The sequence below is a fragment of the Echinops telfairi genome, unplaced genomic scaffold (genome assembly GCF_000313985.2).
Source record: "Echinops telfairi isolate 266 unplaced genomic scaffold, ASM31398v2 ScPeMD7_17;HRSCAF=63, whole genome shotgun sequence".
Lineage (NCBI taxonomy): Eukaryota > Metazoa > Chordata > Mammalia > Afrosoricida > Tenrecidae > Echinops > Echinops telfairi.
In genome coordinates, this window is record NW_022103914.1 from 4435761 (window position 1) to 4449143 (window position 13383).

The 13383-nt window shown below is 39.8% G+C and overlaps 1 protein-coding gene across 1 annotated transcript in view; it reads right to left on the reverse strand.

Annotated features, from left to right (window-relative positions):
* Nucleotides 1-13383, reverse strand: part of OSBPL11 (oxysterol binding protein like 11) — a 97391-nt gene that overhangs the window by 9682 nt on the left and 74326 nt on the right. Inside the window, exons 11-12 of the mRNA XM_004712250.4 lie at nucleotides 11737-11919; nucleotides 1294-1447 (exon numbers count right to left, since the gene is read on the reverse strand). Of these exons, the coding sequence (XP_004712307.1) occupies nucleotides 1294-1447; nucleotides 11737-11919 (337 nt within the window). The remainder of the gene's footprint in view (nucleotides 1-1293; nucleotides 1448-11736; nucleotides 11920-13383) is intronic.

The window sequence follows — 13383 nt, forward strand, 5'->3', positions numbered from 1 at the left end:
GCTTGGGCAGCATTGGGTTGGGATGTTTTCGTGATGCACCTTTTCTTTACATAACACTCTCTCTTATACATGAGTCGCTGTGGATTTGTTTCTCCAAAGTACCTAGACTAATACAAGCCCTTAGCATCAACTCATCCCGTCCCCCAACCTGTCATGCATATCTTGTACAGATAAAACACACACACACACACAAAACAAACATACAGATAGTCACAGGTCTAACAGGGACCATGGCAGAGCAGATGAATACCTCCATGTTAAATAGAGAGCAGGGCATGTTATACACCAGCAGTCCAGTCCCCCTTTCTTCCAGGGTTACCTATACTGGGTCCTGCTGACCTAACAACTCATGCACCCTTTAGTCTTCAGCAATCGTGTCCAAAAGACATGCATACTCTATAAGTCCTCGCTGCTATTTTCACAGTCAGGGATGGAGTGTCCCCTATACCCCCAATTCCTATTCACCTTATTCTGAGTTCTATCAGGAAGTAATGAATAGCAACAATTTTACATCTTCAAATTTAGAGAAGACTTCAAAAGTCTATGAAAAAATCAGTACATAAAACTTTAAAAAATCATGCTCTCCGCTTATAGTTTTTTTAAAAAAATATTTTGCTTACATAGTTTTAGCAATTGGAATAAAGTATTATAAGATGTAGTTTCTTTTTTCTATAGGATGCTTTTGGTTCTTAGACACAGTTCCGTTTCATAAGCCCCATATTTGCTTCCTGGTAGTTCTGGCTAGCTCTAGCCTACTATACAAACAGAAAAAAAAAAAAAAAAGTTCTTTATGATGTCCAGTGCCACAGAGTCAACTACAACTCATAGCAACCCCTACAGGATGTCACTGCCTCATCTTTCTCTATGATTGTCTGTTGGGGTCCACTACCGACCTTTTGGTTAGCAGCTAAGAGCTTAACCAAATTGCCATCAGGACTCTGTTTCTACATGAGAAAACCAGTGTATTTTAAAAAGTTATATTGAAAGGCCCCAATTTTCCATATTCTAGGCTAAATATGGCCCACTTCATTATTTTCCCTTAAATGATGCAGATTCCAGTCACTCCACCATCTTTTGTGCATGCAAGCAATTAACTTTCTCATGCCTCTGTTAAAATGTGCGCTCCAAAAATGAACACAGAATTTCAGATGCAGTACGAAAGGCAGTAAAAGCTAAATTGTACGTTCTATCATTAGGACTGAAAAGCTAGAAGAAAGATTTAGGAGTGACAGCTACTAGGCCCACGTTCTCTCTGGTACGTGAGGGGTTTCAGCATGAAGACATAGAACTTGCCTCTTTAATAAAATATTTAGTTTTCCAAGGGGTGCCTGTTTCAGTCCGATGCCTTTCCTCAGTCCTCTGGCGTTCTTCCAGGGTCCGTTTATGCTCCGTAGCCTTGTCAATTTCAGATTCCCTCAGGGATTCGGTCACATTTTTCCATAACCGCCTGAAATCAGAAAACCAACCAATCATTTTACATACCTTCTTTTAAAACATTACCCCAAATCAAAATTACCACACAACTTTGCAATTCCAATCTTAGACATATACTCAATAGAAATGAAAACATCCATGTTTACTGAAAACATCTGGATGAGAGCTGGCCCCAGTCGCAGTGACATTGACCTCCTTCCCCAGAAGAATGAACTACAGGGGGCAGCACTGAAGATACAGCCCGAGGAGAATGGCAGGTCTGCCCAGACCACAAGGGAGCCAACTAAGAGCCAAGTCTTGAGGACATTCCTGCTTGGAACAGCCAATGCCCAGAGAGGACAGTGGGGCTGGCCCCATGATGAGACACGACACCTCCTCACTGACCCAAAGTGTTAAGGGGGAAAGCACTGGAGACACGGTGTGGGTACTGTGCCCTGGTCTGACCCCTGCACACTGACGTGAAACACGAAGGGCGTGCAACAGAGCAGCAAGGGGAGCAAAGCAATGAAGTCCCCAAAGAATCCCAAAAATAGACTTCAGAATCAGTGGTCAGGGCATGGCACTTCACCAAATCCGATTGGAAAACATTCAGAAGGGTCAGCAGACAGACCTGGAACTATTTCTTTTGTTTTGTTTTTAATCTTTGTATTAGGGGCTCATACAACTCTTATCACAATCCATACACACATCAATTGTGGAAAGCACATTTGTACATCCATTGCTCTCATCATTCTCAAAACATTTGCTCTCCACCTAAGCCCCTGGCATCACCTCATTTTCACCTTCCTCCCCACTCCCCCTTCCTCTTGAACCCTTGATAACTTATAAATTATTATTTTGTCATGTCTTCCCTGTCCGACGTCTCCTTTCACCCACTTTTCTGTTGTCCGTCCCCCACGGAGGTTATATGTAGATCCTTGTAATAGGTTCCCCCTTTCCAACCCACGCTCCCTCCACCCTCCCAGTATCACTACTCTCAGCACTGGTCCTGAAGGGATCAACCGCCCTGGATTCCCTGTGTTTCCAGTACCTATTTGTACCAGTGTACATCCTCTGGTCTAGCCAGATTTGTAAGGTAGCATTGGGATCATGATATTGGGGAGGGGGGGGAGCGGGCATTTAGGAACTAGAGGAAAGTTGCTATATCGCACCCTGACTAGCTCGTCTCCTCCCCGAGACCCTTCTGTAAGGTGATGTCCAGTGGCCTACAGATGGGCTGTGGGTCTCCACTCCGCCCTTCCCCCCTCATTCACGATGATTTTTTGTTCTGATGATGCCTGATGCCTGAGGCCTCCAACACCTCATGATCACACAGGCTGGTGTGCTGCTTCCATGTGGGCTTTGTTGCTTCTGAGCTAGATGGACGCTTGTTTACCTTCAAGCCTTTAAGACCCCAGACGCTACTGGCCACCATCAGCTTTCTTCACATTTACTTATTCACCCGCTTTTGTCTTCAGCAGTTGTGTCAGGAAGGTGAGCATCATGGAATGCCAGTTTAATAGAACAAAGTATTCTTGCATTGAGAGAGTACTGAGTGGAGGCCCAATGTCCATTTGCTACCTTAACACTAAACCTATAAATGTATGCACATAGATCTATTTCCCAATCCTCATATATAAATATATTTACATATGTACATGCCTTTATTTAGACCTCTATAAATGCCCTTTGCCTCCTAGCTCTTTCCTCTATTTCCTTTTGCTTTCCTCTTGTCCCACTATCATGCTCAGTATTCATTTGGGTTTCAATAATGCCTCTTGGTTACATTACCCCTGATCAATCCCTACCAGGCCTCCTACACCCTTCTCACCACCGATTTAGATCACTTGTTGTTCCCTTGTCCCTGGGTTTGCTAACACCACTACCTTTTCCCCCAACTCCCCCTCTCCCATGTACCCCCAGAACTATCGGTCCTGTTGTTTTCTCCTCCAGATTGTTCATCCAGCCTATCTTATTTAGACAGACCTGCGGAGATTATAACACGCACAAAAACAAGACAGAGCAAAACCAAGCAACAATATACAACAAAACAACAAACCAATGACAAAAACAAACAAACAAAACACAACAAGAAAAGCTTGTAGTGAGTTCAAGGACTGTTTGTTGGCCTTTAGGAGTGTTTTCCAGTCCAATCTGTTGGGGCACCATGCCCTGGCCCCAAAGTCCACCTTTGGCATTCCCTGGGGACCTCGCCGCCGCTCCATTCCCTTGCTGTTCTGTTGCACCCCCTGCGTTTTGCCTCAGTATGGCGGAATCAGATTGGGTGCAATTCCCACACTGTCTCCAGTGTGTCCCCTATAGGGCCATGGGTAAGTGAGGGACGTCATGTCTCATAGTGGGGCCGGCCATGTGGTCCTCTCTGTGGACTGGCTGTTCTGAGCGGGAACATAGTCCTCAAGTCCAAAGTCTCTCCTCCTCCCCCTTCATCTGCTCCCTGTGCTCCCAACAAACGTGTCCCTCTCCTGGAGCTGCAGATTCAGTGCCGTCCTCTGAAATAAATTCTTCTGGGGGGAGGGGTGGGTGCCCTCATTGTTGGGATTGGGGTCGGCCTCTCAAACCTCTCCACTAGTTCCCGGCCTGGAACTATTTATAGGCCTTTCTTTTCTTTTCTTTTTTCTCATGTCTATCCATATAAGATATACAGGATAACCAATCCCAAGGAGAAAAGAACGGGGCTGGTGGCTCCAGGTGGACATGGGAGAGGAGGTAGAAGAAAGGGAAGGTGAACCAGCAAACCCAGGGACAAGGGAACAATGAAAGATCTAAACTCGATGAAGAGGAGGCTGTAGGATGCCTGGTAGGGTCTAATCAAGGGCAATGTAGCTGAAAGGAAGGAGAGTTGAATGAAGGTCGGACATGATAGTGGGGCAGGAGGAAAGTAAAAAGAAATAGAGGAAATAATTCGAAGGCAAAAAGCATTTAAAGGTACAAATACAGGCAGGCACATATGTAAATATATAAATATATTAGTAGGGATATAGATCTATGTAAAAATATTTAAATGTTAAGTATCAAGGAAGCTGATGGGCATTGGGTCTCTACTCAAGGCCTCCCTCAACACAAGAACACTTTGTTCTACTAACCTGGCATTCCGTGATGCTCACCTTCCCAACACAATTGCCGAAGTCAAAATGGGTGCATAAGCAAATGTGGTGAAGAAAGCTGATGGTGCCCGACTACTAAAAGATAGAGGAACTGGGGTCTTAAAGGCTGGAAGTTAAACAAGCGGCCAACCATGTAGCAGAGAGGCAACAAGCCCACATGGAATAAGCACACCAGCCTGCTTGATCATGAGGGGTCGTCAGGATCAGTTATCAGGCATCAGAAGACCCCAAATAAACAAATATATTGATGCACATGATGGAGGTCTGAGAGGAGACCCAAAGCCCCTCGGTAGACAATTGGACATTCCCTCACAGAAGGGTCACAAGGAAGGAATGAGTCAGCCAGGGTGCAGCATAGCACTGACAGAACACAAAACATTCCTCTAGAACAGTGGTTCTCAACCTTCCTAATGCCACAATCCTTTAATACAATTCCTCATATTGTGGTGACCCCCCCAACCATAAAATTATTTTCATTGCTACTTTATAACTGTAATTTTGCTACTATTATTATGAATCGGGTGACCCCTTAAAAGGGTCATTCAACCCCCAGTTTGAGAACCACTGCTCTAGAACATTCCTCTAGTTCTTTAATGCTTCTCCCCCGTCCCCCCATAATGACCCCAATTCTACCTTACAAATCTGGCTAGACCAGCGCTTGTACACTGGTATAAGTAAGAGCTCTGGACACATGGAATCCAGGACAGCTAAACCCCTCAGAAACAGTAATGGGAGTATCTATACCATGAGCGTAGGGGGCAGGTGGGGGGAGAAGAGGGAGAAGCGGGGAACCGACTCCAATGATCCATGTATAACAGCCCCCACCCCACCCCACCCCAGGGGGACAAACAACAAAACATGGGCGAAGGGAGACAGAGGATGGTGTAAGATAGGAAAATAATAATATATCAGGGGTCCATGAGGGTGGGAGGGAGGGAAAGAAAGAGGAGTTAATACCAAGGGCTCAAGCAGAAAGAAAATGTTTTGAAAATTATGATGGTAGCATATGTACAAATGTGTTTGATACAATTGATATATGGAATATTTAAGATCTGTAAGAGCCCCCAATAAATGATTTATTAGTAATAATAAAAAGAAAACATTTGTATGGGAATGTAAAGCAAAAAACCTTGGATTCTATTCAACAATAAAAAGGAACACGCAAAAAATAAATAAAAAGGAACACATAACATAACATCATGATACGTCATGGACATATATCAAAATCATTAGCTGAGGGAAAGAAGCCAGGCACAGTTAGCACATATTTGTTGTCTGATTCTATTTGTGAAAAGGGGAATTAGTAGAGACAGAAGATTAGTGGTTTCCTGAGATTGGGGGAAGAAATTAATATTACCTATAAGTGGGCATGAGGGATATTTTGGGAGGAAGAAAAAATTATAAGGCTGAATAATAGTAGTCATTGTACTATTATGTTACATTAACAATGTACACTTAAAATGGGTGAATTTTATGATCTGTAAAAGATATTTGGTAAAGGATTTTTAGGTGACAATTGTAGTACCAGATAAACTAGAATTCAAAGCAAGGGATTCTACAGTGACACAGAGATTGTTTGGCCTGCTAAGCCTAACATATGATTTCTTGTCTAGAAAAAAGCTGTGGCTGTTTGACATAAGAAACTGAAAAAATGAAAAGCAGGTGATGTACATAGTAAATGGAAAAAGAAAAGAAAACCAAAAGGGCAGAAATCAATGCAAAATAAAGCAGCAGACATTAAGAAAAACAAAATAATGAAACCAAAATCTTGTTCTGATTAATAAATGTCTAGTCAGACTGATCAGGAAATGCAGATACTACCAACATAAGGAATGAGAAGTGGCTATCATTGTAGATCCTATGCACCTCAGAATATTGTGATATGTAGCAATACATTTGAGAAATCAGATTAAACGGATCAATTCCTTTTATGATACAAACTACCAAAAGCTCCCTCAAGAAGAGTTAGATAACTTCAACAACCCTATCTACTAAAGAAATGCAGTTACAGTCTCAGAAAAAAACAGGTGATACATGACAAAATAATTTATAAATTATCAAGGGTTTATGAGGGAGGGGCTGGCAGGAACGGAAGGGAAAAATGAGCTGATACCAAGGGCTCAAGTAGAAAGCAAATGTTTTGAGAATGATGATGGCCACAAATGCACAAATGTGCTTGACACAATGGATGTGTGTATGGATTGTGGTAAGAGTTGTACGAGCCCCTAATAAGAAGATAAAAAAAAAGTTGATGATATCAGCCTTAAATATATTAAAGGCATAGTTTATTAATCTTTCAATAATATGATCTGACTTCAGAAGTGTTTTATTAAATGAATATTATTTACTCTTCATTGTCTGGGATGGAAAATGGAGCAATTAACATTTTTAATGCCATTGAACAACATATCAACATAAATGCTTTAAATTTTTAAAATAAAGTAAAATAAAAAAATAAAAACAAAAAAGCAACAGGTGATAAAAGTCACCTCCCATTTAAGATTAAACTCCCAACCAAGAATAAATGGAAAATTCTTCAACCTGGAAAAGGGAGGGAAGGTGGGCTAGAAAGGGGGAACAGATTATAAGGATCTACATATAACCTCCTCCCTGGGGAACGGACAACAGAAAAGTGGGTGAAGGGAGACGTCGGACAGTGTGAGATATGACAAAATATTAATAATTTATAAATTATCAAGGGTTCATGAGGGAGGGGGGTGTGGGGAGGGAGGGGGGAAATGAGGAACTGATATCAAGGGCTCAAGTAGAAAACAAATGTTTTGAGAATGATGATGGCAACAAATGTACACATGTGCTTGACACAATGGATATATGTATGGATTGTGATAAGAGTTGTATGAATCCCTAATAAAATGATCAAAATAACAAAAACAAATAGCCTCATCTTTTTCCCACCAACCGGTGGGTTTGAAGCACTGACATTTCCATTAGCAACTCAACACCTAACCCACTGCACCATAGTTAGAAACTGAAATTATAAACATTTTCAATTGCAGCAAAAATACAAAATACTTAAAAATAAGTTTAACAGATAATGAGTAAAACCTATACACTAACAACTATGAAACACTGCTGAGAGAAGAAAAATGGACAGCCTGACTCTAAAATTTATATAGAATAAAGCCTGTGCTGGTTAAAATAATCTTGGGAAAGAAAGAAAAAGGTAATGCCGGAGTGAATCATTATCACATTGATGTGTAATTTTATGTTGGTGTTGGTGGCTGCTGTCGAATTGTGACTGACTCAGGGACACATTGTTGTGTGCAGAACAGTAGTGCTCCAGAGGGTGTTTTCTAAGGCTGTGACCTGTCAGAAGCACACCACCAAGCCTGTCTTCCAAGGGGTCTCTGACTGAGCTCCAACTGCCAACCTTTCAGCTGGTATTTGACTGCTTAACCATTTGTATCACCCATATAACTTTATAAGCTTTTAAAACACATAGGCATCTTTTCCTTAGCTTATACCTTTACTTACTTTTAAACCAGCCTCACTGAGTTATGATTTACAAACAGTAAAATCCACCAGATTTCAATATAAAATTAATTGAGTGATCATAAACATACACAGTTGTAAGAGCACCACCAACAGAAAAACACAGAACCAACCTCCCCAAAGCTGTCCCACTCTTACTCCTGGGCAGCTAGTAATTATCTTTCTTAAGCAAGGTTTGCCTTTTCTATAATTTTATTGAACTAGAGTCATCTAGAAGGTGTTCTTCTCTAACTTCTTGTGTCAGCTGATGGACCATCTGGGTTGTTGCCATGTTTGGGTTACTATGGGTAGAGTTGTTGGGAAAAAACAAATAAAGATTTGGGGTGAAAATGTTTTCCCTTGGGTAAATATCTAGAAGTGAGATTGCTGATTCATATGATAAATGTATAGTAAGCATTGTAAGAAATGTAGAACTGTTTCTCCAAGGGGCTATACCATTTACAGGAGAAAGTTATAGAGTTCCATGTCCTCTACATTCTTACCAACACTTGACAGTGACCCTCATTTTAACTATACTCACTGAAAATTTAAAAATAAAACTTGTCTTGATACACTTCATCTACCACAGAGTGAACCCATCGAAAGTGTTCAATTCAGTGGCATTCAGTAGCACAGAGTTGGGCAACTATCCCCGTTTAATTTCAAAATACTTTTATCACTCCTGAAAGAAACTCTGTATCCATTAGCAGTCACATCTTTTCTCCACGTTGTTTACTTTGTCTCATTTCAAATAAATGAAATCATGTGTGCACTGTACTTCACTTCATGTTTTTATGATTCACCCTCACTGCAGCATACCAGCCATCAGTTCTTTATTCTATTGTATTTCAATATAATGTTCTGCAGTAGGACTATACTACATTTTACTCATCCATCAATTGATGAAGACATTTGAGTTATTTTAACTTTTTGATCATTATGCTGCTATTGAAGGTCATGTATGTAGGTTTTCAATTTCTTGGGCCTAATATGATAATAGGGGTAGTCTCCTATGTACACCAAACAGCACACCATCTTGTAATATGTGTGTGGGCACATCGTATCATGAGTAACATGTTTACACACACCTTTAAAAATGGGACTTAATATACTGACTTGGGGCTTTTTTCATTTACTGCAGAGGACACATTTTTCTGTGTTATTAATCTTGGACATCAATAAATGGTTCACAGCATTCTTTGGATGTCCCAAAAACATACTTACAGGGTTGGAAATTATGTTCTTGACCATAAATTTATACTCTTGAATCTAAATCTCTATATACTTTCTCAAATTATTTCTCAGGGGAGGGAGTTCTCAAATTTTTGGGTAAGGAATACTTACACTCTTTTCAAATTATTGAGCATCTCAAAGAGCAGGTGTTCTTATAGATTTTGTCTCTGATATTTGTAGTATTAGACACTGAGCCTGAAAAAACTTGAAATATTTACAAATTTGAATTAAAAGTAACCAAAGAAATCACTACATGTTATAGAAATGACATTTTCAGACCAAAAAAAGTAGTGAAAAGGATGTCACTGTTTCCATTTTTGCAGATCTCCTTAATGTCTGGTTTAATATGAAGGGGCTTTCAAAACTTTGTGAAAAAATTCCATTTATCTCTTATTTCGACAAATTTTTTGAAGCCCATCTTAATAGTCAGATTCTCATGATCAGCTTCTGCATTCAATCTGTTGTACTAGATTAGTATCTTAGTTACAGTATATAAGGAAAACCTGGCCTCAGCGATAACATGGTTGGATAAGGGAGAATTTAATAGGTATTTCAAATAACTCAATCCTTTAACACTATATCAAAACTTGGCCAGTGGTAGCTTTTTAAGGCTGGCTGCAATTAAAAAATGTCAATTAATTTTTTCATAGTTATATGGAAATCCACTGGACTAACATGCACCTTCAATATATTATAATTATGTGTTGGTCATTTGGAAAATATTAGCTCACTGAGTTATGTAGGTCTTTCAGATGTTGACATCTGTTTATAAAATATAAAAAGTCAAATTCATTAAACATCACCTCCAATTTCATCACAAGTCATACTCATAGAGATAGTTTTGCAAATTCTCATTTTCCCTGGAGTTAAATTTTTATCATTAGCACAAATTTTAATTGATTTCCTTGAGACATCACATGCACAAAATTTATGAGGAAAATGTCTGACCCAAGAGACGATTACCACAGTGTGCCAGCATTCTTTTAAGCACCAGTGGTGTTTCATGAAGAGTGGCTAATTCAGCCTGCAATTCAAACAACTGCAGAAGTGCCTGTCCTCCTGCAACACTGACCTCTTCAGCACATAGCATAGTGCTTTATGCATCCTCACAACCTGTCACACAGACAGTGCTAAACACATGTGCTGCCCGTGGTCCAGAGTTAATCATCTACACTGCGTCATCAAAAACAGTAAGAAACAGAACTAGCTTTAAAAAAGTGAGAACACATGGCAAAGACGCAGGAGTAAGGCGTAAATACTTATCCAGTGTGATGCCCCTACCTGGGTAGATCTGGGGCCCAGTAATAGTGCTTACCATAGCCATAAGGGTAAATGCCAACCCAGTGAGGAAGTCAAACAGCATTTTAGTATTATAAAGGTCATTTGGACCTTGTCCTTGTCCTCCCCACCCCTCTGAAAAGATCTGAGAGAGCCCCAGGAATGAGAAGATTTTTGAGAAATTCTCCTTCCAGATGAATCCCTAAAAAAAATATGTTAATTATTCTATTTTATTTTTAAAAATCCAATCCAAGCCTTTGGTCAAAGGATATTTAATTCACTTACACAATTATAAATTGCTTGGGTCTACTTATATGAACTTAATTTAAGAGATTTAATGTTTCCTTGTAGTGTAATGCTTCCTAGTACCACCTAGAAAATTTGGACCAGACTATGGTCTAACCAGTGGTATGAAAATGCCTGCTTCTCCTCCCTGGGGAACGGACAACCAAAAAGTGGGTGAAGGGAGACGTCAGACAGGGCAAGATATGACAAAATAACAATTTATAAATTATCAAGGGCTCATGAGGGAGGGGGGAGCGGGGAGGGAGGGGAAAAATGAGGACCTAATGCTGGGGGCTTAAGTGGAGAGGAAATGTTTTGAGAATGATGAGGGCAATGAATGTAAAATGCGCTTTACACAATTGGTGGATGTATGGATTGTGATAAGAGTTGTATGAGCCCCTAATAAAATGATTTAAAGAAAAATTTTTAAATGCCTGCTTGTTCACACTTCTTCTTAAAAGAGGGACTATTATTTGAAAACTAATTTGCTGCATTGTTTATGTGTTCCTCCAAATTTCAATTATACTGAACATATTTTATTTTCTTAGTAAATTTTCTCTTCGTGTCCATTGCCTATTTTTTTAATGAGGTGCCTATTTATTTATTTTGGCTAATATTTTTCAAGAGCTTTTATGATGAAGATAGTAAACTTCTGTTAAATGTCCATGCTTTTGTCCAGTACACAAATGTTTTTTATTTTTACTGCAATATGACTATGTGTCATGTACTGTCATAGGTGGTAAGGGGCTCAAATACATCCTATCAGACCCCCAAACCCTTTCATTTTACATATGAGGAAGGTGAAGCTAACTGGTGAAACAACTTGTCTAAAGTCACAAGTAAATAAATACGCTTAGGTTAAGATCCAGAGCGGCTGTCTCTTCCCAGGATGGGTGTAAGGATGACTTACCTGGATTCAAATGGATCCTGCTTCTCCAGAGGCCTTACTCTTTTCTTCGTCACCTTCAGTGTAGTCAAGTCCACATACTTCGTCTCCCCACTGCTGTAAGTGAACTCAAGGACACTATTCCATTCCCCCTGCACTCTGCACACCACAGTATTGGTGGTGGTGTGCTTTACTTCACCTGTAACCCTAGAAGCAGGAGAAAATAAAGATGTGCCCACAGAAGTGATATTGGTCTTGTTTCTTAGACTTCTGAAACCTCTGACTACATTCTATGAATCTTGTTTAAATTAGTTATACAGCACACGTTCATGTATCAGGGCTAAAGGCATGGGCTTTGTAAGTCCCAGGCCAACTTCCCAAATAACTGTTTCAATGACATCAATTTTAATCTTTAGGAAAAAAGACTGGGAATTAAAAAGCTTAGTTATGGTAACTATATGATACAAATAAAATATAATAATATTCAAATTAGGTAATAAAAGTAAGATTTTTTTGTCCTCCCCATTATTTAAAAGCTTAAAGTCACTACATTTGAAGTTCTGACTATAATACTTTTGCATAAGATAAGTAAGGTTCATTTTACATATATTCTAGAAATCAGGCAAATCACCTAGGAGTAGAAAAATACAAAATTATACATTAAAAAAATTTAAACTCTTACCAAAACAGAAAGTTTCAAAGAAAACTCATATAGAAAAATTATCATCATCACCATCACAGTACTTACAGAGATCGCAAACATTACAATTGTTAAAATTTAATGAAGAAAGTTATCTGTCTGGTTTACCAACAAAGTAGGGTGCAGCTCAAATGAAACTAAGAATAGAAGCAGACTTAATTATTTTTAATGAAGTTATTTTATATTCACTCTAGGCCACAGGGTCAGACGAGATAGAAGGTCAGACTTCAAAAGGCCAGGGTTAGGGTTCAGTCAGTGTGCCAGAAACTAGGGCTTAACTAGGTTCAAAAGGAAATCCAAGGGATCACACCATACCCACTGAAATGTTTCAGACAGCTGAAGCAGCACTGGAAGCACTCACTCGGCTATGCCAGGAAATATGGAAGACAGCTAGCTACCCAGCCAACTGAGTAGGAGAGATCCATATTTGTGCCCATTCCAAAGAAAGGTGACCCACAGAATGCTCAAGTAAAATTTTGCTTAAGATCATCCAACAATGGTTGCAGCAGTACACTAACAGGGAACTGCCAGAAGCTCAGGCCGGATTCAGAAGAGGGCACAGAAGAAGGGATATCATTGCTGATCTCAGATGGATCTTGACTCAAAGCACAGAATACCAGAAAAGATGGTTACCTGGTTTCATTGCCTATGCCAAGGCATCAGACAGTGTGGACCATAATAAACTGTGGACAACCTTGAGAAGAATGGGAATTCCAGAATACTTCATTGAGCGCATGCAGAACTTGTACATGGATCAAGAGGAAGTTGTGCAAACAGAATACGGGAATAATGCAAGGTTTAAAATCTGGAAAGGTGTTTATCAGGGTTGTATCCTCTCATCTATATGCTGGGCAAATCATCAGAAAAGTTGGATTTTATGAAGAGGCAGCATCAGGATCAGAGGGAGGCTTTTAACAACCTGGGATATGCAGATGACATGAACTTGCCTGTTGAAAGTAAGGAGGACTTGA